At 31.3% G+C, this 27,284-nt stretch overlaps 1 protein-coding gene across 6 annotated transcripts in view; it reads right to left on the bottom strand.

Annotated features, from left to right (window-relative positions):
• LOC127720134 (uncharacterized) overlaps positions 1-26,759 on the bottom strand; it is a 44,765-nt gene extending 18,006 nt beyond the window's left edge. For 2 of the 6 annotated variants that reach the window (XM_052226574.1, XM_052226579.1), the window contains exons 1-2: positions 26,719-26,759; positions 6,707-7,442 (exon numbers count right to left, since the gene is read on the bottom strand). In XM_052226574.1, the coding sequence (XP_052082534.1) occupies positions 6,707-7,442; positions 26,719-26,744 (762 nt within the window). In that variant the 5' untranslated portion in view covers positions 26,745-26,759. The other 4 variants (XM_052226575.1, XM_052226577.1, XM_052226576.1 and 1 more) reach the window with 4 other exon arrangements.
• Positions 26,760-27,284: the final 525 nt, after the last annotated feature.

Here is a 27,284-nt window from a genome sequence, read left to right as displayed (position 1 = left end):
GGAGAAAATCAAGTATTTGTAACTTTTTTGGTTGACCTACGTCACTGGGTTGTGACGTTTTAACCCGATTTGTTGAATCATGGGAAAAAATAAAATCTGTTAAAGTCTTAATTGCTTATCAGAATTTTACGTAATTAAAAGCGCACAGATGACCGTTGGTCGTAGTTAATAACCACAATATAAGAATGAAAGAAAATGAATATGTGTGTACCGTTTTGTATTGATTGAATAAAACTTCCTATATGAAGTTATCTAAATATAAATATTTTCGAATTAATTTCATAAATTATTGTTAAGATTTTTTCATAAAATATCTGTTGAACACTTTGACTGATATTAAACTGAAAATATTTTACGTTTTATTTACCGTTATAACTTTGGTAACCATTTCAAGGTAAAAATTTTGTGAACAGAGTGTGTATATTATTTTGTAAAGTCAGTGTTTATTTATCGATTTGAGGAGAATTCGTTTGAACTTTACCTTGCAGCAATTTAGCCTCAGGCGTACACAGGTGTGAAATCAAGCGTACACAGGTGTGAATATTGTCATATTGAATGGATTATCAGAAAGAGTATAGCGTGTTTAATATACCCAGATGAAATACCCGATGACAATAGAGAAACAATAAATAAATTGTATAAATAAATTGAAAATTAACATTCAACTTTTTAATTCCGGAAGTGTTACAATATTAAAATGGAACAATTTTCGGTTACGTTCTATGCAATTCGCATAAAGTTAAGATATGAAGTTAAAAGAATAGTACTTTTAATCTTAAAAATTAAATGTTACTTTTCCCAATTAATAATCATTGCACATCTGTTTAATTTACTTTACCGGAATTCTTTAACTTATATTTAAATCTGGCGATGTTTAAATGCTAACAATCGTAAAACTATCGCAATTTTAAAGTTTTTAATTGAAAAAATACAACAGTACAACATGTATGATTTTTTTTAATTTTCTTATTAATATTTCATTCTTACATAATTAAATTCGTTTGACAATCACTTAGATAAATTATTTGTGAAAAGAATACCAATTATCGTTTATTTCATTAATGAATATACATACATTATAAATCTAAGCTAATACATTAATTTGTTTGAGGATTTTTTTTAGGATAGCCGTCATTAATCCAAATTAGTAATACAGTTGTTGTAATTAAAGGCATATCTTAGTAATGTATTACTGATATTGACGATTTTAGAACAGTTCGTCCCAACCTCGTTGTTCTTGAAACAATCTTTACTAGTATACTTGTAAGTTTCCTGACGTATATGCGCCATTGAGGATGAGCTCCAGAGATAGCAGACTAGTAGCGTATTTGTTTGTTGGGGCAGAAGAGGCCATGCAACCACTTGTACAGATAAACAAGCTTATGTTGTCAACACTATCAGAAAGAGTTCCCATCGTCGGATGGGGTATATGAAGGTTCCAAGAATGAACTATTGACATGTCTGACTCTGAACAGTTAGTAAACGGACTTAACAATGATCTATAGACATCGATCGCTTGTTCTTGATATTTGAAACTGCATGCATATATACGTTTATGAGAGTGATTATTTATCTTGTGTCTGACGAAAACTAAATGCCTGCATGGTTATATCTTGCCATACGTTTGTATTGGTTTGGTGGGTGTTCACTCAAAATCGTAATTCAAAAATTGTGTTTGTGAGATGTAGATTCACATCAATACCGAATTTCGTCTATATATTTCACAAGTGTATACCACGGAAAAGATCTGAAGGTATATTACTCCCATTTTGTTTGGGTGTGAACCATCGATGTTTACAGCAATGTTTAATGAATAAGATGATGATGGTAGAAAGAACTATGTGGCAAATATTACATGCATGTCGGACCATGAGTTGTCAATCTGTATGAAAAGATTTCCAATACAACCATATTGAGTAGGAATCTTTACATGCTTAATCTCGTACTAGTATTACAGGGTTCTTGTGTCGTTTAACTCGGACACACATCTTTTACTTTAAGATGTATGAAAGGTTCTAAAAATATATATATCTCTTAAATGTATCAATAATCAAACGCCTATAGGCAATCACTAAAATGGTATGAAGTTTTTATACAGATTTATTCTTATTTACACAATCATTAACAAACTAAATAAATTAATCAAAGTAACACCGTGACACTACGATATAACAAATGGGATACTAATTATTTTTAACCATGCTATGCAGAAACTTTACACATCAAGCAGGAACATATATATTAATATACTGTTCCCAGCATCAAGTTAGTGCACGTGAATACCAATTAGGTACACGATGTGTGATTTTGTATAACTAAAAATATCAAAGCGAGCAATAACTTTGTCAAGCAAACATTTTTTTTTCACTATGCCTCTCTTTATCTCCGCTCCTTTACAATAACTATTTCGCTTTTCGTCGATCATTCTCTATATTGTTCTCTATTCGGTTATTTTTTTTTCACTATGCCACTCTATCTCCGCTCCTTTTTCCCCTGTCGTCCTAATCCTTATAAAGATATAGAGACATTAGACATAGAAGGGGCTCTCTTATCTTCAATGAATTAATATTGATAGTGACTATAAGTGCTGCATTACTTTATACTAAGTATATCTGCATGTTTGCCAATCGACAAAAGCTTGTATTTGCGTGAAGAATTTTTTTCTCTCAAAAATATGGTCCAGAATCATGACAAAACAATATTCATTTCACAAAAATGTTCAAAGGTCATGTTTATAATTTTTTTTAAACTTATTATCAGCAAAAATAGTGGATAATATTATTATCAGAATATCATTCATTAAAAGGTGGAATTATAATTTCAAACACACACAAGATAAACAACGTTAGACACAAATATATGGTTCAATAAATGTTACCTGTGCACACCGGGTACCTCAATAAAGAGGCCATGCATGAACCTGTATTATATAATTGTGTAATACGAATTTTTAGTTGACAGGATGTCACTGGAATACCCAGGGACGTGTATCTAATATACGGCCTTGGAATACCTAACTGAATGTGTCGCTCTGACACGACATCTATCAATAATTCTGACATACCTATTATCAATTCGGGAGGAGCCAAAAAATATATATAATAAGATAACGTAAATATAATTTAAAAAGAAAAAAAAACATATAAATTTTTCACCGAACATACCAGATAGAGTCACACATTTAACTGTAAAGCTAAGTGTCTTTATAAGTGACCGTTCCGAATTGATCCCGTATCAATTTGATATAATTTAAAGATTAGTTGAAAAAAACCCACTTTTAATAAAAAAAATTGAGATGTCCGATATTTCGATATTTACATATCTATAACCTGGGAAAATTATACTATATCAGCATATTATGTCCCAGCTAAAACCTCTTCCTAACATTGCTCCTTGTCAATAGCCGTTAAATATCATAATTAAAAAAATGTTATTTTATATCTTATAAATTTATTATTTGAAAAATTATCTTGTCTAAATACGGAACTATTCTTTACACAAATCAATGCACTTTATATAAAAGAGGCATACTAATGAATCTTCTGTAAATCAGTGATTGTTACAAGAACACTGCATTTGTCTTTCTTATAATTGAAACTGTTCTTCCTCATCAAATCTATATTTTATTTATTCAACGAGATCTTATCATTTAAGGATTTGATAACTATAGCTATCAGAACTGCTTGGTTATTTTGTTATTAAAAAAAGGATAATTACCATCGAATCTCCCTCGAAACAATATTCTTCAAAATGGTCTTCACAGACCAACTTGTGCTTGCTATAGATGCAACTATTTGCTGTAAGTTTAAGGTTGTACAACCATGTCTGATACAATTCTTTCTTTTTTGTGGGATTGGGAAAACTATGTAGACTTTTGTCATAACCTTGTCTGACAGAACAACCGTACGCTTGACAAGACATTTGACACTGAATAACCGTCTACGGTAACCCCAATTGATGATGGGAGTTTTTAACGCACGGTCGGTAAATCCCCGATTCTTTTTGTTCTTTGTGGTTTATAGATATCACGTGACTTTTTAGATCGAACATGCCGACAAGATGGCGATATGTCGAGAACTGATAGTGAATTTCAAAAATCGATTTTGATCTCTTTACATAGAGAATAAAAGTTTTTTATTTATGAACATGTGGTTTTTTATGCTTAAAGAACAAAATATCAATTTTTCATTTTTTTGCGGAGCTTCCCTTTAAATAAGCAACATTAAAAAAATAACAGATGTCACTTCGGTTGATTTTCCATAGGACGAATGAAGTCACAATGAGGTCACTTAAAAACCACAGAAAAAAATATTATTTTGTCAAATTTATAGCATCTTTCTTCTGATGTCCAAAACAAATAAGTCAGATAACTGCACACAGTTTAATAATAAATAATCATGAATGTTGTCTTACATAATGAAAACTTTCATACATTGTCAAAATTGCTGTTTTAATTTTTCATAATCATAAATATCATGAACTACAACATCGTATCCCTTCTTTTATATGAAAGCTCCCTAAGCTGGTTTTTTTACCATTTTTCTTTCGTAGACCTGTTTTGGTTTGGATTTATTGGTTTTTGACTTTCATGTTCCTAACTTAGTCTATTGAAGGATTCGCTTAAAACGCAACAGCTTTAAGGGAGCTACCATTTGATTTTTATGGGGGAGGGGGCCTAGGATGAAATTTGAAAATAAACAGCTGCGCCATGAGCGCATGATACGCCCGTCGTCTTGTGTGTGAATTTTTATGCAATAAGCATAAATAGTTTCTGACATACGGCGTGACATGCGAAAACCCCCCTTTTTTTTACGAAAAACTCAATATCTCTAAAATAAAATTTTGAATCAAAACCAAAAAGTATACAGATCTTTAGATTAATATAACTAAGAAGTGTGTAAAATTTTAAGCAATAGTCATAAATCGTTTTTGAGATATGGCACGACATGTGAAAAACACCTCCCCCTTTTTTTACAAAATACTCAATAACTTAATAATAAAATTTTGAATCATCACCAAAAAGTATACAGATCTTAAGGTTAATATAACTAAGAAGTGTGTAGAGTTTTAAGCAATAATCATAAACTGTTTTTGAGATACGGCGCGACATGTGAACCCCCCCCCCCCCCCCCATTTTTAACAAAATACTCAATATCTCTAAAATAAAATTTTGAGACATCACCAAAAAGTATACAGATCTTAAGATTAATATAACTAAGAAGTGTGTAAAGTTTTAAGCAATAATCATAAATTGTTTTTGAGATATGGCACGACATGTGAAAAACACCTCCCCCTTTTTTTACAAAATACTCAATAACTTAATAATAAAATTTTGAATCATCACCAAAAAGTATACAGATCTTAAGGTTAATATAACTAAGAAGTGTGTAAAGTTTTAAGCAATAATCATAAACTGTTTTTGAGATACGGCGCGTCATGTGAAAAACCCCTCCCCAATTTTTAACAAAATACTCAATATCTCTAAAATAAAATTTTGAATCATCACCAAAAAGTATACAGATCTTAAGATTAATATAACTAAGAAGTGTGTAAAGTTTTAAGCAATAATCATAAATTGTTTTTGACATACGACGCGACATGTGAAAAAAACACACACCTGTTTTAGTTACTAAGTCCCGTAACTCAAAAAGTTTTAATCTTATTTTCACCAAAAAGTATACAGATCGTTTGATCATCATAAGAAACAACTATGTTAAGTTTCATTAAATTTGGATAAGTCATTCTCAAGTTACGGTGCGACATGTTTATTTACGCCGGACAGACAGACGGACGGACGGACAGACAGACGGACGGACGCCGGACATTTGTATACCATAATACGTCCCGTCAAAAATTTGACGGGCGTATAAAAATGGCAGGACAGAAGTTTTGATTAAAAAAAAAAGGCAGGATGAGCAACTTGGCAAAAAGAAAGGCAGGATGACAAATTATATATAAAAAGTCAGGATAAACAACAAAAAAAAAAAAATGCAGGACACAATTTTTCATCCTAGCCCCCCCATAAAAATCAAATGGTAGCTCCCTAATGATGAAAAGGAAATCCCAAAGGGAATGTGACAGTTGTTATCCAGTCATTCAGTTGATTGATATAGTCAATCGTTTGGTTTTGTCGGGTTTAATGGATTTCCCTCATTTTGAATTTATCTTGGATTCGGTATTGGTGTTAATACATTTTCCCCAAAACACCATACGTCAGATACTAGACTAGATCGAGGCTTGATATGAAAGTAACATATATGTAAATGAACAATACACAGACGAGTATTGATATAGCAATAAAAACCAAAAAGGTTTTTGTCCAAGCACATAAATATATGAAAGGACAATAATTGACCGAAGCAATCAAACGCACAGAAAAGCAAGTAGAAAAACATGTTAAGACTCTGTGATGAGACAACATTCTAGGTACATACCAATCACAAACAAAAAAAAAACAGTACATTTGAATTTCTTAATAGCTAAAGAAAACAATAAAAACATACAATGTATACCTTTCAGGCGCACGGGTGAACGAACGGGCAAACAAAGGTTAAATAAGTGTTTCTCTTTCTGAATTGTTTATTTTTTTTTTGTGGAGGCGGGTATTTAAAACAAATGAAAACACAATGCTTTAGGACTCAATAAACTTCACAAAATCAGGATTATATAAACTTTTGATATAGTGAAATATTGAAAATATACCTACTTCTTTTTGAATAAGAGGTAGAATCTTTTCTCGCACTTCCCTGGAAACTTTTGCGAGTATTGCTGACTTTCCAAAAACATAACGTCTTATTTCCATTAAGAGAATAGATTTGAATCTTTCACATATTATGTGAAATTTGTCACGATCAATTCTTAGAAATTCACAAAATTCTTTAGTATATACAGTAGCAGGTGGAGCTATGTCTTCTGTCCTGTCTTCGGAACTAACAATTCCAAGGTATTCTCCAGTTCCATGACTATAAATAATATTCGGTTGATACACAGCTCTTGATGATGTAGCACGCATATCATACGTCACTTCAGCAGCCCCGTGAACAATGTAGTAACACGACAATACGTCTTCCCATTGTTTCTTTACAACGTACTGGAAAGCATCGTACGTTTCCATGGTAACACAATGACTTAATGCATCTTTGATGTGACCTTGATCTTTGTGAATAAGTTTTAGACCTTCAACAACTGATCTCATAGTACGCAAATCTGTCTTCGATAAAACAGGGTCCTCTTCCGGTCTGTATCGTGCATTTCGAGCCATAATTCGTCTAGCTTCCTTTGTGATAACCACATTGCCAGAAGTAACGAACAGTCTCTTGTTAAATACTGGTGGAACATTTTTATTTGGTCTTTCATTCTTATTTTCATTTTGACGTTCTTCATCTGTTTTCTCATAAAACGAATGCGTGTCAGAAACATAATTTGTAAGCTCGTACATTTTCCTGAAAACAAAATTAAGATATCAACTTATAATAAACTGTAACAATACTTATTTTAATACATTTTGATTGTGTCGTCTGGTTGCGAAGATGTAGCCAATCGGGTAACCTCGGGTGACTGCGCTTCTCTCCATCTATTAGATGGAGGTACGGACTCGGCCGAGTTGTTCACATTAATATAGCTTGCAATGTCATTTATACACAAAGTCAAATATAAAGTAACATTACACACAATTTTGACCAAACCAGAAATCATAGAAATATCAAGACTATATTCCTCAAATTGTAACTGTAGTTTTCTCCCAACAAATAACTTTTGATTCTTTTAAATCTTTTAAATCAACTTAGTAATATAGACAAATATTAACAAATGTCCCATTCAGATCCAAAAGAATTTTACAATTATGTTACTCACTTAATACCAAGATTTAATAATGCATGGTAAAACTCTTCTCAACGTTAATTAAATGAATATTGACTTAACTATTCAATAAAAAGGCAAACTGTAATACTGCAATAAAGATTCAATACATCACAAATAATGTTCAAATGTATGACCTCAAAAAGGGTTAACCATTATTGCCACGTGACATATGAAATGAGTTTTGAATGGGTTATTGAGGATGACAACCTATTGTTTAAACTATCAGCATTATCGACTAAACCATTAAAATCCAAGTGCTTAAAGTGTACAAATCAAATTTCTATATCTTTGCACTAAAGTATCTTAAAAAGATAGACTACTCATATTGATATATTAAAGTGATTGTCGGTAATCGATCCTGAACTAACACAAGTGTCTATTTTGTCGATGACTTTCAAAAAAGGTATCGAAAAAGTACATTGAATTGCACGTACATTTTACTCTAAACGCTTCCTGTATAGGTTTAATTGAAAAATTTCAAAAGAAATGATGAATAAAATCATGTTTATTAATGCAAGATTATTATTAATTATTATTTCGCTCGATTTATGTTTTCTTGGGTTTTGATTAAAACCGAGACTAAGTATGTTTGCTTTGTTTTTCCTCGATCATTTGTGAAATACGTAAATGATTGCCTAAAATATAAACTGCAATGCGGATATCACCGTTTGAAATTCCTTGTTATATTGAAGCAAAGTAGCTCTAATAAAAACAAATACGTCAATAAGTCAATAATCAAAACAAAATAAACAGGTTAGATTACCAAGATCTTTTAATTTCGATTTTTTCTCAAAAGAAAAAGGACCAAACAATTAAGTACAGTTTACATAGAGTAATGTGCAACAAGACAAACTTATCAAACGATTGCGTGTTAGAAACATAATTTTTAAACTCGGACATTTTCCTGAAAAAGAATTAAGATATCTACAGTAACTTATAAACTGTTTGAGCAGAAAGTTGATGAACCAGGGTTATGTCAAAGAACGTCTGGTCCTTTTTTTTATAAGTTTATCGGATAAATATGATATATATTCCGTATTAACTTCACAAATAATACATGATGGTCCTGAGGTATAAATTCTAGGTACTGACGTTGTTCATCATCTTAATTACGTGTTATAGTGTTCTTTTATTTGTCTTTGTAAATTATTAACCTATACTGTCTAGTCCATTTTTGGTAATATCCTTTTGGCGTGGCTCGGTAGTTATACATCCCGCCATTGTGTTATTGTGCTATGGTCATTTTTGTATTCTTGTCTTTCATTTTTGCTTACGTGCTTTGTCTACATGCCATTTTGTTTTTCTTTGTTGACATATTTGTTTGTTTTATAGTGATTAAGATTATAACACTATGTTGACTGCTGTACTCCTATTTTTGACATTTTTTTCTGTAATGTCTGTTTGTTTTGTTCACACATTGTTGTCAATATAATGGAATTTTATGCGACTGTCATACAAGTGAAAGGTTTAGCTAGCTGTAAAACAAGGTTTAATCCACCATTTTCTACTAAAGAAAATGCCTGTACAAGGTCAGTAATATGACAGTTGTTTTCCACGATGTGTTTGAGCTTTTGCTTTTGCCATGTGATAAGGGACTTTACGTTTTGAATTTTACTGGGAGTTCGGTATTTTTGTTATTTTACTTTTTTCTGTTACAATACTTATTCAAATCGTTTTATTGTGTCATTTGGTCGCGAAGCTGTATCAAGAGTTGTCTCATTGGCAATCATATTACATCTTCTTATTTTTAAATCATGCAAAACATTTAAAATATGAGACAATTGTAAATATATACTGATCACATATAGTATCAAGATGAATTGATCATGTTGGTGTTGTATGGAAACTCACCTATAACAATAAATACAAAATTATTAAGGAACTTTTGAGAACTTAACCATCCCGCATACCAAGTATTTATGACAGTTCGCGTTTCTCAAACTATAGTAACAGGACTGTTAACTTTGTTGTTTTGTTGTGTGCATGTCTGTTGTATTGTAGTTTCACAGTAGCTTCAGTATTGTTCAAATCTCAACTTGTATCACTGTATCGAACCTCTTGGTTACTAATGACACGCAAATATGTAAACTACCGAATAGGATCTCGCAATGTCTCGCAACTATACGAGATAACTTTGTGTTGCGCATGTTTAAACACTTCTAATTGTATTCCTGTCAGGTGTGTCAAAATGATAAATAAATCTACACCTAAAATGTGGATATTGACTTTAAAACGACTTACAAGCTATCATATTTCAGATAAAATAAAACTCTGTGGATAAATTGGAAGGCTAAGTATAACATCCACTCGGACTAAAAGATTTATCTCATGAAGATGCAATAGATTTCTTTGACTTTGAAAACAATGGTCTACAATTTATGATTAATAGATGTAACGTAAATGTCAGGGAGATAGAAAACATCAACAAAAAGCAGCCTATATTAAATATTGAAGACAATAAAAATGTCCAAAGATTTGTCGATTTATTTTGAAAATGCCCTCTTCATAAGTGACTATAATGTTTATCGGAGAATTTTAGAAAAATGGACGTAGCTTTAAAATCAGTATCGATCTTTAAATGAAAATATAACACTTAATAAATGTCGTGCGTCCGAGGCGAGGCGCTTTTCTGGATTAATCTTCATTAGGAACACTCCAACTTAAACATTTAAAAGCCAGGGATGTATAGATACGTAGAAACGTAAGGAGCTTCATGACAAAAAGAGATCAATAGCATAGTCAAATAACCCTGACGTCAACTTTGCCTGAGGGAGTTGGAACCTAGTTTATTAATAATTTCATAATGGGAATTTTAGAATAGTACGTAATAAATCATGTCAGTACGTACGAAACCCTGACTTCTGAAATCCTTGGGAACTGACAGTCCCCCAATGGTGTTGATTTGTTGCATGTATTGATTGTGTAAAAGAAAGTACAACAAAAACACCAAACTAAAAGGTTAATTCACAAAAGCGGAAGTTCATAAAAACCGCCAAAATCAAACGTGAGACTTTATCAACTAACGGAACGAATGAAAAACAACCGTCACATTCCCGACTTGGTACTGGCATTTTCCGAAGAAAAAAAAACTACACTTTTAAAAAATGTTTTAACTGGTGTTATATAGAAAATTGTGGATTCAACCTGGTTTTGAAGCTAGCTAAACCTCCCACTTGTATGACAATTGCTTATAGTTCCTTTATATTGACAAAATTGGGTAAGCAACCCAAACAGACGCAATAGGTTGATTAGACAATAATTTGGATCCAGCAGCCAAAACTGTGTAAACATGATAACATTGGGGGAAGCACCAGTATATCAATGTTTTACCCGGTTGGTGAATGAACCCTCGATCTCAAATAGTGGAGGCGAACATGCTTGTAGTATAAAACTACTGGTTCTGTCGCACTGTCTTATATTTAGTACAAATATGAGTCAAAATTGGACACATAGTATAAAGTGGTAGCTCGTCACTCAAACGAAAACCGCCTAAAACATTTGGTAAAATGCATTTTCAAGAGAATAATTAGCTGAGGGACAGTTTAAATGTTGGCCCTTAATATCCCTCTCTTATAGCTTATGTTAGTCAGAATAATTCTGTAAGTCCTCGATTATGTTCGTTCAACTTTAATTTTATTTTCATTTCAATCTTTTCTTTATTTCTGACCTAAGCACTGCAAATACAAAAAACCCATCTTATTTCAATTTAATTTTCGCTGAAACTACACCGCCAACGCAGAACTACTTATCATATGTCAATGATAAATTATATGCAGATTTATAATATTTCAATGCAAATATTAAAATATCAATTCTTTATATAACTCAAAAATAATTATATTCTGTGTATATTTTTGTCACGTATACAAGGGTATTGTGCTTGGTTAGTTAATTATCTGATAGTAGTGGGATGAGCTATTCTATACCCATTATGTGTATTTTAAAAGGGAAAATTATTTTCATATTTAATTGAAAACCTGCATGATATTGATAAATACATCCATTATATAGGTTCAATTGCATATTTTAGGAGTAATTTAAAAACTTCAAAAACATCTTTCATTTAAATTAAATATCAATTTACGTAAATATGTTTTAAATAGGCATAACATTTACGGGTTTTGGTTGTGACTTATGATTTTAATTTCAAAAATTAAATATTATTAGACAATTCTTTATAATCTTGTCAAATGTAATTTGGTATATTTTTGTTCCATTCAAATTTCTTTGGAAGATTGATATACTAAATAATTTAAAAGGACAAAACTATATCGAAAAAAACATTTTGTCGATTAAATAACAACCTACTTTAAAAACTCTTGAAACAGAACCTTGATCTTGAACACATATTTTTCTTAATAATGCATATTAATTAAATTGTATAAAGCTTTTTCTTCAAAGATTAAGAAATGAATTAAAAAAAAACGATTTCTAAATTCCACACGCAGTTTTACTTCATCATTTAATCATTGTTCCCTTCTATTATAACATGTGTAGTTTGTAGGAATCGAGTTATTTGATCTTCAACATTTAGTTTAGCGTTGAAGTGTAGATAATTGCATAAGCAAGTTTTCATATTAGACCAGAATTTTTTAGCTGCCGTAATTAACTTCGACCACCATTTACCAGAAATGATTTTTGTGAACATTAAATGGGGCATCACACTGGCCTCCGTATCTTGAAATTTTGTATTATCTTATAGTTAAATGTTGAGAGTTAACATAAAGTAGTATGTAAGGAAACTAACCTTTGAAAGCCATATCAAGAATAGTTCAGCTACATTAACGTGTACTTTAATATTCTAACGGAAATATAATCATACTTTAACTTCTTAAATGTATAAACGGTGATACCTTCATTATAAAAAAACAGATTGACATTAATATGTTTTGGATCAAAAAAGTGTACTCGTGTTGTAGAGAACTTTATTTTCATTTATTAAATCATAAGTATTTATAAATACAAGGAAGTTATTTCTACATCTTAAAATGAGTATTCTTTAGCCAGCTTTGAATGGTTGACAATTTTGGTTTCCAAGATGCCATGCTGATCCGTATTTATGTGACACTCTAGGTATACATGAAAATAAAGAGATGTGGTATGATTACAAATGAGATAAATATCCACAAAAGTCCTAATGACGTGAATTTAACCGTATGGCATCCAACAATAAGATGACAAATACCGTATACTAGGCTATAAAAAGCCATGATATGACAAAATGTGAAACAATTCAAAACGAGAAATGCAAAGTCCTGATTTATGTACAAAACAAAAAACGAATATTAAATATGACAAACAGCAAGCATTGATATCCACGGAATTTATTCTGTTTTTATCTTGTTTTGTCTTGGAGGTTCGACCTGAAAGAACATTAAAGTTCGTTATTTAGTTAATAAGCGGTTTGGTTCCAAACATTTTAGTCGTAACGTCTCAGCGGAATTTATTCTGGACTTGACATTTCTGGTGATACATTAGAATTCGAAGCACAACCAATAATTCCATATTCTCCAGACAACTCTTTGTAATGCTAGAAGATTTTTAGTACATATACTTTACTTCAGTATTAAACCTTCTAAGTGGATTTTAAATTGTTTCCTGACATTTTAAGGCGTTTAACAAATAAACTTAGTAGAAAGTTATTTTTGAAAACTAATACTTGTTAAAGTTTAAACTATATTAAATGTCGTCAAACGTCATCCAGTACAAATCTTCCTAAATTTATTTTTGAATTTTGAATGTAACCTCCATTTACGCCAAACACAGTTTATGTAATTTAGTCTATATAAACGATAAATATTAAAAAAATCATTCCGACCTTCAACTAAGATATCTTATTAATGTTTTTTCTTTCCTAAAAGTACTTCTGTGATAAATGAACATGTATACTGATAGGACAGTCCAATTCAGCTTTCTTGGACACCCCCCCCCCCCTCACCTTTCCTAGCTGACACACGTTGATGTTTACCACCTTGTCTAACGTTTGCTGCTTAAAATACAAATCTGCAAATATGTCACTTACTCTGTGAAACGCTAACTTTTATCAATAACCCTGTTAAATGCTGACATTTATCAATAACTATATGAAATGCTGACGCTTATCAATTACCCTAAGAAATGCGGACGTGTATCAGTTACCCTATGAAATTCTGACATTTATCAATTACCCTGTGGAATACTGAAGTTTATCAATTATCCTGTGCAATGCTGACGTTGATCAATTACACTTTGAAATGCTGACATTTATCCATTACCCTGTGAAATGTTAACGGTTTTTAAATGTTTATCAATTACCCTGTAAATACTGACGTTTATCAATTATCCTGTGAAATGCTGCCGTTTATCAATAACCCTGTAAAATGCTGACGTTTATCAATTACCATATGAAATGCTGACGCTTATCAATTACCATGTGAAATGCTGACGTTTATCAATTACCCTGTGAAATGATGACGTTTATCAATTACCCTAAGAAATGCTGACGTATATCAGTTACCCTATGAAATTCTGACACTTATCAATTACCCTGTGAAATACTGAAGTTTATCAATTACCCTGTGCAATGCTGAAGTTGATCAATTACACTTTGAAATGCTGACATTTATCCATTATCCTATGATATGCTAACGGTTTTTAAATGTTTATCAATAACCCTGTAAATACTGACGTTTATCAATTACTCTGTAAATACTGACGTTTATCAATTTACTTGTGAAATGCCGACGTTTATCAATAACCCTGTGAAATGCTAACGTTTATCAATAACCCTGTGAAATGCCGACGTTTGTCAATAACCCTGTGAAATGCTAACGTTTATCAGTAACCCTGTGAAATGCTGACGTTTATCAATAACCCTGTGAAATGCTAACGTTTACCAATAACTCTATGAAATGTTTACGTTTATCAATAACCCTATGAAATACTGACTGTTATCAATTACTCTGTGAAATGCAGACGTTTATCAATTACACTAAGAAATGCTGACGTGTATCAGTTATCCTATGAAATGCTGACTTTTTTCAATTACCCTGTGAAATACTGAAGTTTATCAATTACCATGTGCAATGCTGCCGTTGATCAATTACACTTTGAAATGCTGACATTTATCCATTACCCTGTGAAATTCTAACGGTTTTTAAATGTTTATCAATTACCCTGTAAACACTGACGTTTATCAATTTCCCTATAAAAACTGACGTTTATCAATTTACCTGTGAAATGCCGACGTTTATCAATAACCCTGTGAAATGCTAACGTTTATCAATAACCCTGTGAAATGCTGACGTTTATCAATTACCCTGTGAAATGCTAACGTTTATCAATAACCCTGTGAAATGCTAACGTTTATTAATAACCCTGTGAAATGCTAACGTTTATCAATGACCCTGTGGAATGCTAACGTTTATCAATAACCCTGTGAAATACTGACTGTTATCAATTACTCTGTGAAATGCTGAAGTTTATCAATTACCCTTTGAAATGCTAACGTTTATCAATTACCCTGTTAAATGCTGACGTTTAGCAATTAACCTGTGAAATTCTGGCATTTATTAATTACCCTGTGCAATACTGACCTTTATCAATTACCCTGTGAAATGCTGTCGTTTATCAATTACCCTGTGAAATGCTAACGTTTATCAATTACACTCTGAAGTACTTACGTTTATAAATTACCCTTTGCAATACAGATGTTTAGCAATTAATTCCGCAGATGCTGACGTTAATCCATTACTTTCAGAGATGCTGAAGTTTACCAATTACCTTGTGTGAAATGCTGACACTTATCAATTACTTTTACAAATGCTGAAAATTACCATGTCGAATCTTTATGTTTATTATTTTCATTCATAATGAGATTTCATTGTACAGAGAACATATTCTTGAGGAAGACAATTATAAGTCTCTTAATAGTATTTCAACTACATTCGAGGTCATAATATAGTTTGTACCTCATGTACTTTTGTGGGTGTTAAAACTCATAATCTCATCCTTAAAGTTAGATAATGGTATTTGTATATGCAGCGAATTACACAGTACGGTGTTTCTTGATTCCTGGTTACTTCAAGTATTGCTCGCTTGATAAAAGATCAGATTAAATAAAAGCTCTTGAAACTGTAGTAAACTGTGGCCGTGGTCGCTAAATCACAAAGATAAACAAAAAGATAAAAACAAATATCGATTAATAATGGGAAGATCAAAAAATTAATCTGTAGTCTTTTTCATGATATCATTTTTTCAATACTATGTCGTACGAATCTTGGTTTCATAAGAATTTTCTAAGTGTACTTTGTAAACGGTGTAAAGTAAGCATGATTAATCTATAATAATTTAAATGAGTACATGTATAAATGTTGGGAAATATGATATAAATGCCAAAGGAGACAACTATCCGCCAGAGACCAAAGGATGTAGATGTGACCAGCTACCAGCCACTATTCATCCTTCAACAATGAGCAAATCCCATACCGTATAGTAAGCTATAAAGGCCCGGCATAACAAACTGTGAAACAATTCAGACGAGAAAACTAACGGTCCTGTTTATGCTAAAACAATAAACGAAGAACAAATATGACAGACGTCAAATCAACGACAACCACTGAATTACAGGCACCTCACTTGGGACAGGCAAATGAAGTATGTGGCAGCTTTTAACATGCTTGTGGGCGATCAATCGTCCCCTAACATGGGACAGTGGTGAAGCATATAACATAAAACAAACATGTTGTTCCGTTGGCGCCCGGTTCTCTCCATGATTAGCTAATATACTGAAATGAATCTGCTGAAATTGGACCGTATCAGACGTCAAATGACTTTTAGATGACATTGTTAGAGGTTTTGTCAACAAATAAGATGTGTGCTTTGTATGATCCTTATTTTCTGGTAGGAACCTAATCGAAAGACTTAAGCATATTCTTCATACATCAAAGAGGCTATGATATGGGATACCTTTCAAAGCAGTCGATAAAATCTTGATTTACTTTTTTAATATATGATAAAAACTCCATGTTTACGAATTGCTAGATATACCATTTAAAGTAATTTTTTTCGTTGTTTATTGGATCCTGGATGTCTAATAGTGAATACGTCGTAAGAAAACTGTATGATTTAAAAAAAAAAGTGCCGACTTGGAACAGAAGTGGTTTTTTCTAATTTTCACTGGAATGGAAAAGTTATACGATTACATGAACTGGTATAGTACCAACAATACGGAAAGACTGGTGTCATAAAGGGAGCTGTACATGTATAGAAGGCTACACGATAAACATTAAAAACATACGACTTATATTTCTTTAAGCAAAAAAAACATCTGTTTAATTATTGAAAAGATTTTTAAAATCAAATGCTGCCACGTTCTTTTGGTTTTAGTATTTTATCTTACTTGATTCTTTAGTAACACAGACATCCTTGCAAACTTTGACAGTATGATGTTTGAGATATTAACTTCACACTTATGATGTTGACATTTGACAAATCACATGATACATTTTGATCTTTTTATTTCTACTGATCAGTTTATAAATTCCTTTTATGTTCTGGTGTGCAGGTACATTTACGTAAAAGGATATGAACAGTGACAACGCAAACTTTTGTGATGACAACCAACAAATTGGCAGCAATGAAACAAACTCATTACTTTTATGTATGAAGCATTTTATAATGGCCATCAGGTGTTTTTTTCGCTATATACAGGCTACATCCTAGTTTCAGTGTTTTTAAAGGTTCCTATGTGTTAAAGCTTAAACAAATGTAAATGAAGAATATTAAATAAAAAAAAATTATGAGTCCATCAATTTTAGCATAATACATGTATTGTTAGTTCTTTCACATTGTATCTGATATTTAAAATGGGTGTAAACTACGTGTATATCATTTAAAGAGATAATGCAGTAACGACTGCATGGATCAGTTATAATGTTTTCTTTTATAATATTATAAAGTCATATGTACTTAGACGAGGGCTTTATAATGAAGTTCAAATCTGTTATCGTCACATACTGAAACTGCTTCCGAAATATCGAGGTATAATGCATTACGAGATAGAATAAATATTTACAAGTTCTAAAGTCAGAACTACTGGCTTAACCTTTCGAATTCTATACTTTAACTTCTCCTTTATTGTGTACTCTAACAATTCATAATTCTGCTTTCAAATAACATATTTTGTGTTTTATCACTTTCAGTACATTTCATTTCATTACTACATTCGAGGTGAAACATTTTTCGGTAGAAATCGGTTGCACTTTTTCAAAGTATATACTTCTTATTTAGACAAAATATATTAACAACCACTTGATGGGGCCGCTTTCATTTGCTAAATTGCACTAATAACGGAATTTCTGATACTTCAATTGACTCCGTATCTGTCATATTAATGCTTAGGCTGTTGCTCAATAACAAAGTCTTACACTATTTTTTAAACAAGTGCATGAGTGATAATGTTAAAGGTATTATGACAGAAACCTCCCAAGTTAACTTAGTTTAACACAAATTATCTTAAACTTTTTAAATTTTGTGTGTTGTCCCGGACATGAGTATTCATTGTGTCATATAACTACAAGGTTCCAAAAGGTGCTTTACATTAAGATACATATGTTTGATGCATTTTCGAGACAAGAGCAAAGAGACTTGATATCAATTGAAAGAACCATCTGAAAAGTGGGTGGAGCCTTACTAGTTGATAAATTTGTTTAGCTTATACTAGAAAAATATATACGTATTGGGAAGGAAAGTAAAATGCAACATCTCACTAACCAAACTAGAGGTGTAAGTATGAAGGACCACCAACATGTATGAAATTTTCTTTTATCCACATGCCCTTTGCGAAGGCCAGAAAAACCCGAAATCTTTACAAAGAAGCAACGTTGCCATATTAACAAAGATATTTTCCACAAACAACATTCCTTGTCTTATTCGTGGGGGCGGTGATGAAGCGATAAACAATACGTGTTGGTAATTACATAGAAAAAAATGTCCCTTCAACTTTATACAAGATTAAGCATTTGATAGAACTTTAATTTGTTGAAAAATATACCTTGCATTAGACGTATACCTCACGTTTCGTTTTATCCATATCTCGGTTGTAATCTGTAAACAACACCAGTCTTATTCCGGGGGTCATGATCGCTTATTATGATAGAGGTTGATAAAATTTTGTCAAATCTAAATGTGAACGAAAATTTGTGTAATTATACTTATTACATTTAAAGATAAAAATCAATTCTTACCTTCAACTTTACGCGTTCTTCTGTTTAACTCGTGTGATACATTCGAAAATATACTTTAATTATTCTACCTTGTCAAAATCATTTATCTTATCCTTGCCGATTACCGGTAAGAGTTTTAAATTTTTATTCAAGAAAGAGTTGATTGTATACAAAGTCAAACGACTTCATACCTTAATAGTTAAACCATCATATTCTAACAAATTCTCATAACCACTCATTCTCGCGTTATTGGTCATTTCCTGTAGGTGTTGGGTTTTTTAAACAATTTAAAATTCCAATTGTTTTTTAAATACATGTAAATTAATTGTATTTTACCAAAATGTCAACTCGAAGTTTCAGAACATTTCTAAAAAAAACACCTTTTGAATATTTTTAATCTCATGTTGGTTACATAGCTTTTAAAACAGGATAATAGTGCACACATATTTAGTCCTGTTTCTGTACAGATACACTAATCAAACTGAACGCATCTATTTCGAATTACCATGTCTCTGTAAGTCGTACGATCAGTTCGTCCGGTGTCGATTTTTTAGTTAGAATATATCAAATCAAAAAGGGTCATACGTTCATTATTCAAGTTCTATTTCCTCAGATTGTTGATAAATCGAAACCAGCATGATACGAAATTCAATTTGAAAAAAGGTTAAGGAGATTTAAAAAAAATTAAAGTACTGAATTGATTCATGCTGAATTATTCACATGGTACATTGAAGCATTTTACATGTACCAGTAGGTAACCTTATTATATGTACACTTAAAAAATATTATTTAGCGTGAATAAAGAAATAAGCTGTTGAAGGAATTGAAGAATAAACTGAGAAGACCCGCTACCAAGCGATATAATCAATTTTTTCAACTTGAAGCTCTTAGTCCATCATAAAAAAACTAAACTTCAAAAGAATCGGCGCACACATATGCAAAGTTTTGCACTGTCAAACATTCAGAGATCGCGTATCCCTAACACTAAAGAAAATCAGAAAACCTTACCCATTATTGAAATATGTATAAATTAATATAAAGATAGGCCATAAATCGACACTAGAAGGGTAGGGAAGTAGAAGACAGTGTTCTTAATATAATGCACTCATAAAAAATAGTCCAAAGATTCTGGATTTCTTTTGGCACGGTTTTATAGGTATCATTTTAGAGTATAAAGGACAAGCAATCAGGTATATGTTTATCTTTGGACTGTAACAGCACTAATTTGATACAAATTTGAACAAAGTTGACACTACAAACTTCAATTAAATAGAAAGTAGACTTCTTAAGTAGATTTCATGCTGTATGAAAACATTACCGAGTACTTTTTCAAATAAATCGAAAAATAAATGCTAATATTTGAATTATTTTTTCCGGTTAAATCAACCACCGAAAACGTCTGTGTACATAAATTTAGAGGTGTCAATGAGAAAATAAAACATCCTTTGTATGTCAGTGTTATCATGTGTTTATCGTTTAAATGCTACTTTAAACATAGGTGATGCTTCATAAATATCGTTAAAATGGACAGTATTTGTTGATACACACTAGATGTCGAGTACGATTACTTATTATATTAAAAGGCAAAACAGAATTTTAAATCAAGATGAGAAAGTATATAATATATTTAATGAAACTAGTAGTTTGTCCTTTATGTATTTTAATTGCATACATGTATTTCTGCATGCCTGCTGTTTTTATTTTAGAAACAAAATGGCAATAAAATGGCTTATTGTTCTCTTTAGTGGACTATTTTGGAATTTTCTTGTAAAGACGACAAATTACAAATAAATAAAAAAGACTTATTGTAGAAGTTCGCTTTATATAAAAAGAAGGCTTTTCTACTTCCTTGTTGAAAAAATAGAAGTGACAGGCAAGTACGATTAAAATCTAAAATACAAGTTATAACACTGCAATTTTGAAAAATCGTATGCGAGAAGTGTCAAATATTTTAAGTTCAAATTACGTTGTCGTATCGTTCCAAGGGGTCTAGACCGTGATATGTTTATAAACATGTTATAACAAAAATAATAAAATGGTTTTGTGTCCATTATACAATATATTGTTTTTTTTCACATAGTAGGCCCATCTACTTCCATTCATAAACGATATTAACTTCATTTTCGAGTATTAAAACCACAAACTTTAACCCATTAACAATACCAATTGTTTATTTTGAAGATTTAAGGGCACTTGTGTTAGCCATTGTGTAATGGTATAATTGACAATGGTATTTTACAACGATATTTATGTCTGTAATAAAAACTAAATGCGCCATTCATAGGTTTTACAACATATTTGTGAGAACGCATTAGTTTAATGTTTACGTGTAAAATTAACGTATGTTTTTTTTTATTGTTGAAGGTAATTCATACATTGAAATGCAGGTGTGACTTTTGTTAATCAAATAGTTAATAACAGAATAATAGTTACTACACAAACACCAGAGAACAAAAAGTTGCCTAAAATCGTTTCAGTTAAGAAGAACGATCTCAGTGTACTTCATAATAATGTTCGAGGGTAATATCTCAATGTACTTCATATCTTTGTTCGAGGTAATATCTCAATGCACTTCATATCTATGTTCGAGGGTAATATCTCAATGTACTTCATATCTATGTTCGAGGTAATATCTCAATGTACTTCATATCTATGTTCGAGGGTAATATCTCAATGTACTTCATATCTATGTTCGAATTTCACGTATATAGCTGAATATTGTTCCGACTACAATACCACATTGCATGAGCCTGTCAGTGCAGTTAATATTCTGCCTAGAATAATATTCTTTAAAATTCGAGCAATAAAAATGAAAACAACACTTTATAAGTTTCACGCTTTTCTGGATTTTCCTTCTTCAAGGCCGAATGTTTGAAAGCCACAGACCCGACACAGTTGCAGAGCTGTATGACCAAAAGGAACCATAAAATAATAGCCAAATCCATCTAAGGCCAATTTTGCCTATAGGGAGTTGGAACCTATTAGTTAGTTTCTTAATAATTTATACATTTATAAACGGCCAACTTTAGAAAGATTGGTTATAAATCAGGTCAGTACTAAAGTACAGACTACTGAGCTGATGATACCGTCGGGAACCGGTAGTTCACCAGCAGTGGTATTGAACCATCGCAATCACGTTTACCGTGACAATAAAGATTAAGGGGGTCTGTTCGGATCCTCACTGACATTCCATAATAAATTATGCATTTTTTAGCATTTTATATAGTTCGTATTTTTGCTACATTGAATATGTTTACAAATGACAAATTCCTGGAAATTTTATTTTTGCAGAACGGAATGAATATTAGCTAAAATGTAATTACACGACATAATTCTGTTTATGACAGATAATCATTTACCTATCAGCAGGTATCAAGTAAATGATTAAACTTTTCACTTCAAATTTTAGGTCAATAAATCTTTACGGTAAATAATTACCAGCTATTTATTTTGATTGACTAGTAACCCATAATTAATTAATGTAATCATGGTAATTGCATTTTATTAACAATACAAACATGATTCAAACTATAGAGACCAAACAATTATAGACCATTTAATAAAATCGCGCTTAATATCTGCGTATGTTGAAAATTGATTTGAGATCTGATTTCAGTAATGATCATTAAACCAAGGTCATGAATATTTCAAAAATGCATAAGGTAATGTTTTAAAATATAGTTCTATGTAAAATTTAGCAATAAACAGATTCGGTTGACGTAGTATTAAGGTTTCTTCTCATTGGACAGGTTTGCAAAGGTATATGAAAATTGACGAGTGCGAGTTCACAGCATTTTGTCTGGAGTAATACAAAACTCAAATGTTAGTAAAAGTTGGGTTTATTTATTAAATAGATTCGTTGCATTTTATTTACGTTATTAAATACATAATTATTTTACTTTGAGTTATCATCGTTATAAATAATAAAAGGCAGTAATTAATTACCCGGAATCAATGTATAATTGATTGATTGATTGGTATTTAATGCCACTTCCAGATCAAATGGCTATTTCGTGGCGGTCAGATTTTATTGGTGGAGGAACCCGGAGTGCTCGGAGAGACCACCGACCTTCGGCAGAAAAACTGACAATCTTAATCGATTAAAATTGAAGTCGAGCAAACCTGCCACGTGCAGGGTTCGAAATAACAACATCAGTGTTGACAAACGAGTGATATAGTAGTTGGACAACTTGGACCACAAGGCCACCGAGGCCCCTTCAATGTATTAAGTTGTCGCCATTTCAATATTTAATTAAATAATAACTTATTTAAAACTAAAGATAATTAAAAAAAAACACATAACATTATATATAGAATAAAATGAATTAGAAATTGATAATAATTGACGTTCTTACCTTGTATATCTTATCCTGTGTTCCCACCAAATCCGTTTTTACTTAATATTTTTTAAATATTTCACACCAACTCAAATACATACATAATTGGTTTATAAACAAACTGCACAAATACAATTTACGTAAAAAATAATCTCTTAAGCGCCTCTTTACTTCTATCAAAATAATAATTAACTTCTTTGAAAGACAACCTTTTTGTGGTCCGTAAGTATGAAGGATCGTAATTGGATTAACATTACCTATATAAGACATAAATCCCTGCTCATTTCATCTGATTTTCAACGGCGGAAAGATTTAAACGTCTGCATAATGCAACGTTTGTTAATACAGTCTGAAATTTGATATGAACTGACTTGATAAATTATTCAATTCTCAACCCATCAGTTTTATTGACTATTTGTTTCTACGGATGAACAAATTTTATGATTAAATTTTTTTAACATTTTAAACTATATATTACACGTTTGTATAGGTTTTTGTTATCAAGGACTTCACCATTTGATAAATGTTGATTTCACTTTCTCATATACCTATATTGCATAGACAGACATGTCGCCAAAGTTTAATATACGCACGTGTCTTTTCTTTATATCTAATAAAACATTTAACGATAAACAAATATGTTATTTCTCACATTGACATCAAATTTAACAGATTGATATATTGATACTTCTTTTCATTTTAGAAGATGTTTCTGTAACAAACCATTTGCAAAACAAACAGTTTTTTTATTGATTGCGTGGTTGGAGACTGTAGCATAGCGGTAAATATTACATGCATATTGAAACCCCAGAATTTACATATAACGTTGAATACACTGCGATCGGTCGGGAGAATTGGCTTTGTATTATATTTACTTTGATAATTGAGTGAAAAAAAGAAGTTTTTCCTTACAAATGGTACCATATAGTAATCTAGTAATCTTAATAATATTATATAAATGCCAACAGCGCGGCACTAACCCATATTTATCGTCCGTACCCCGACCGAACATGCCTGCATATATTATATTATTATATTTTGCGCCCTCCTTTTCATCAGAGGTCACTATAATTTCCTGATGGAATAATAATTCCTATCTTACCAGCAATCATTGACGCGTTCTTGTTTGTACAATGAATACGCAAAATCGTACAGACAGATTTAATGCATATTAACTAGTTATGGTTTTAATAAAAAAAAATCACGTCACAAGTCAAATGGAATTCCGAGATGAATTTGATAGACGACAATTCATGCCCATACTTGTACTAAATGTACATGTACTTATAAACATCAGATATAAAGAATAAATTCCACCACGCCAAGTCGATACTTTAGAAAATATCTTTTAAATGAAAGAGCATCGTAATCGAAAAAATGAACAGGGTATCAAAAAAAAACGTCTTTAATATATCAAAGATCATATACAAAGGTAGTCTTTCAAATACATCGGTTAAAATTAATTATCATTTAAGACATTTCCATGAAGCATTGGTGTAAACAATTACGAATATAAATTTAACATTACCCATGATTACGAATTGGTGTTAACGTCCAGTGGCAAATAGTACATGCATATCAAGGGGTATGTTAATGTGATTTGAATTTGAAATGTTTATATTATATCATGATGACTCTAAGTGTTTGTTGATAAGTCAGAATAGCTCCAAATGTTTATATCATACGGTATTAAACTCAAAGTGTTTGTGGATAAGTCAGAATTGCTCCAAATGTTTATATTATATGGTAAAATAACTCAAAGTGTTGAAGGATAAATCAGGATAAATCGAACTGTTTATTTTTATCGTATTTGTTTTTATTATTTATATTTACTTTATATATTACTTCTTTCAAGATATCTTCATCTGTTTTATTTATTACTTATTTCTGCTTTTCCAACATCACAATATCACAGATGAAAGACGTTTTATCGACAATAACAAAGAAATTTAGTAATAAAAGGCTGATAGATTTATAAAGTACTATCATTCGTGTATGAATCAAAGTCTTGGTGGGAAATCATCATTATGACAGAAACTCAATCTACCAGACAAAATATACCATCTACAGTGCATGCTTCATACATCGTCAATTCATCTTTTTAATCGATTATTTTTTTTCGTGAATCCTAACATTCACTTTTTGAGGTCCTTAATTTTATTGAAAATTCTGGGACTACCTTTTTCCACTACAAATAAGCATGTGCTATTTTGGTCTTTTTCAATTGATCGTTCGGTATTGTTCCTTTTCTAGATTAAGTCAATTTACAGAAACGAACACTGTTATTCCAAGACACATGTAATATTTCATCAATTTTAGGGTTCCCGATTTGGTCTTATTATTGTGTAACTTGGTAAACACTTATGCGCCGTCTTTAGATTTGTGACGGGATTGAATAGTAGATACTTAAAGAAAAGTTCGGACCGTGCGAGACCCTAACGGGTAGTCAAGGTTGATTCCCCCTTAGTAGATAATATGGCAGCCGTAAGCGATTGAGATGGGAAAGTGCTTCTTTTAGCTCAATCGGTTAGAGCGTTGCTTTGTAACATTGAGGTTTTGGGTTCGAGTCCCGGAGGAGACAATGTGATTTTATGATAAGATAAATTATCGCTATTTTACAAAATTTTCCTTTGATCTTGCTGATTGATAATTTCCTTTCTCAGCGGAGTCGAGTGATATGAAAAATTATTGCTAGAAACTAAGGGAAATTAACAACGTCGTCATAGGTAAAATAGCGATAAACAGATTATCATTGGTCATCTCATCTCGATTGCTTTTCTCACTTTCGCCGTACCGGCTCAAGCGAGAAAATCAATCTCGTTGAGATAACCAACGATAATCTATAATGCTCACCGGTTACGTTTTCCTATATTGTGTAAATTGACACATAATTTTGAATATTCCTTTGGTATCTTTCGCCTCTCTTTTACAGAGTTGCGTGTAATTTGCAATTTAGATAAACACTTCTTCTTGTTTTTGGACAAGTTCAGTCTAAACCTTTACTTCCTTAAACTATGATGATCGACTCCGATAATCCTGTCATGAATATTTATGACTAAAAACACCAAGCTCTTTGAAAAAAAAATGACTGAAATGTTTTATTTATCAAATGCAACAGTCACATATATCATAAAATAATAATATATAAATGTGGCAGTCGATCCATTAATTGGTGTATATATATATTGTAAGGCGTTCAAAAGTCTATCTCAATTATTAAATCATTATACATATTTTTAAGCATATATGAAAAAGAAAAGGATATTGGTTCAGCCAAAAAATATAATAACGTATAGTTTTAGACGAAAATTTACCTGTCTTCTGTCTCTTTTTCAGCCATTTTCTATTTTTTTACATTCCGTTTCCACTACAATCAATTAATGTAATATCGAAGGTATTTTTCGTTTCTATATCAACATGGAACTACATAATTCCCAACTCTATTTCACTGAGGTACAAATTCGAGGTAATCACGACAGTTATCAATGTTTATCATTTGATTATGTACTATATATTTTGAAATTCCCACGTGCCAACACACAAGTAATTTATTAATTGTCCTTAAACCCTATTTCAATATTAAAATTTATTAGCCACATAATATAAAGATATAATGGCATTTATTTGTTGTAATAATATCAAATAATAATTTTTAAATATAGACTATTCATTAAACAAAAATATTTAAATTTATAACATTTAAATGTAATTGTATAAATATAATATAATTGTTAGGTGTCTACTTTGCTGGGTAATATTATCTCAGTGAAATTTTAATCTAATTAAAATGTAATGCCATTGTAAATAAAGTCCCTACAAAGCTGAGCCTTGAGCATTCAAGGCGTTTAATGTAAAGAAGTTTTAGATATGAAACATTGTT

Source organism: Mytilus californianus, unplaced genomic scaffold (assembly GCF_021869535.1).
Source record: "Mytilus californianus isolate M0D057914Y unplaced genomic scaffold, xbMytCali1.0.p SCAF_11, whole genome shotgun sequence".
Classification (NCBI taxonomy): domain Eukaryota; kingdom Metazoa; phylum Mollusca; class Bivalvia; order Mytilida; family Mytilidae; genus Mytilus; species Mytilus californianus.
This window is presented reverse-complemented; position numbering and strand designations above follow the sequence as displayed.